This window comes from Callorhinus ursinus, unplaced genomic scaffold (genome assembly GCF_003265705.2).
Source record: "Callorhinus ursinus isolate GAN/ISIS: 27379988/994484 unplaced genomic scaffold, GSC_fseal_2.0 scaffold31, whole genome shotgun sequence".
Taxonomy (NCBI): domain Eukaryota; kingdom Metazoa; phylum Chordata; class Mammalia; order Carnivora; family Otariidae; genus Callorhinus; species Callorhinus ursinus.
Genome location: NW_027397093.1, coordinates 13,083,960 through 13,085,876, shown reverse-complemented (window position 1 = coordinate 13,085,876; position 1,917 = coordinate 13,083,960). Strand labels below are relative to the sequence as shown.

At 51.8% G+C, this 1,917-nt stretch overlaps 1 protein-coding gene across 1 annotated transcript; it reads left to right on the top strand.

The window, feature by feature from the left end:
- Positions 1-1,185: 1,185 nt before the first annotated feature.
- LOC112807331 (thymosin beta-10-like) lies at positions 1,186-1,671 on the top strand. The gene has a single exon (XM_073878684.1). It carries the CDS (start codon positions 1,265-1,267, stop codon positions 1,397-1,399), a length of 135 nt encoding a protein of 44 aa, XP_073734785.1. The 5' UTR covers positions 1,186-1,264; the 3' UTR covers positions 1,400-1,671.
- Positions 1,672-1,917: the final 246 nt, after the last annotated feature.

Genomic DNA, 1,917 nt, shown 5'->3' with positions numbered 1-1,917 from the left:
ACACACACACACACACACACACACACACACACACACACACACACACAAGGGAAGCAGGGAGGGAGTAGTGAGGGGACTACGGGCCTTTCTGCATGAATTCCTTGGGTGACTTGGACTCATTGTGCTCTCTGGGCCCCAATTTCCTTATCAGTGAAGTTGGGGTTGGGCCAGATGAAGGCCAAGGCCCTTCCACTTCTCCCTCCCTGTGCCAGTCAAGGAGGGAGGAGGAGGAGGGGCAGACCTCTAACTCTGGCCTTTGGAGAGCTGTTACCTCCCTTTTTTCTCTTCCTGGTCCCAGGCCAGCCTTGTTTGCCCAACGTTAAATCAGTAGTTCTCCCACTTGAGCGTATGGGGCCCAGGTTAAAACATAGATCCCTGGGCTCTGGTGGAGATTCTGGCCGAGTCCCTCCTGGGGCCCTCCTTGCATTTTCATCAGTGATTCTAACACAGGGTCCTAACCTTGGATGGTTTAGAAGATTCACATCTCTTTGGTAGAACTGAGTGACTTGGTCCCCAAAATGAATGCACTTGGGTTAGAACTAGATCTGAAAATGCTGATAACAAATGAGAAGGTGCCCAGAGTAGTTTTAGGGGAGCCCTCACCCTCATTTTCTTAGCATATCCTCCTGATAGCCACCCTGTGAGGACTGGGTGGGACATGGGTTAGTAATGTTTCACAGACTAGTAAACACAGGCCCCAGCCCTTGAATGACCATCTTCTGACTGTGCCTGACCTTGTCCACTTTCAGTCCCTCAGGGTGGAAGCCGGGAGTGAAGGGCGCTCCACCTCTGGGTAGTGTCTGGGCATACTTCCTGGGAATCAAGATCAGCTCCAATGTTCACAGCTGTATGTCCCTCGCCCCAAAAGAGGAGCAGGGAAAACAACGTGTCTGGCTCCAAGACAGTCTTGTTGGTATTTAGAGGCAAGAACTGGATGCCATGGTCAGCGTTAACTTCTCTCCAAGACCAGGAGGCAGTGAGCACACAGGGCTCCTTTTCTTAGATGGTCAGACTGAGGCCAGAGGAAAGCCTGGACTCCCAAGAAAGCCCCGCTGAGTCACCATCTCCTGAAACCAGACTGGCTTTCCTCATCACAAAACTTGAAACCCCCCCCCCCCCCCCCCCCGCAAGCCGGACAGAAGGGTCCCCGGGTGGGACCTGGCAGGCCTCTTAAGATGCAGCAGGGAGTCTCTTGCTGCAGCAACGCGAGTGGGAGCACCAGGCGCCGGGCTCGGAGCCGAACTCCACGGATCGCTTTAAGAAAATGGCAGAAAAGCCGGACATGGGGGAAATCGCCAGCTTCGATAACGCCAAACTGAAGGAAACGGAGACGCGGGAGAAGAACACCCTGCCGACCAAAGAGACCATTGAGCAGGAGAAGCGGAGTGAAATTTCCTAAGAACCTAGAGGATTCCCCACCCCCGTCATCTTCGAGACACCCCAGTAGTGATGTGGAGGAAGAAGAGCCACCTGCAAGATGGACACGAGCGACAAGCTGCACTGTGAACCCGGGCACTCCGTGCCGACGCCACCAGCCTGCGGGTCTCTGAGGGGACCCCCCCCAACTGGACTGCCAAATTCTCCGGTTTGCCCTGGGATATTATAGCAAATTATTTGTATGTTTAATGAAAATAAAACATACCTCGTGGCAAAAAAAAAAAAAGATGCAGCAGGGAGCTCTGTCCCAGGTTTTGGGCTCTCGAAGAGAAGGCGGGAAAGGCTCCTTTGTTGCTAAGACTGAACGCTAATAAAGCTTATAGACTTACAAATAAAATCCAACTTTAGAAAATGCTTCCAGAAATTGTTCTGTTTGGCTTACAAAGTTTGTACTGACTGCCTCTTTTATTTCTATTTCCCAACTCATCGGGATACTACTCTAGAACCTATAATAGCTCCCTATTGCCAGATTCCACTGTC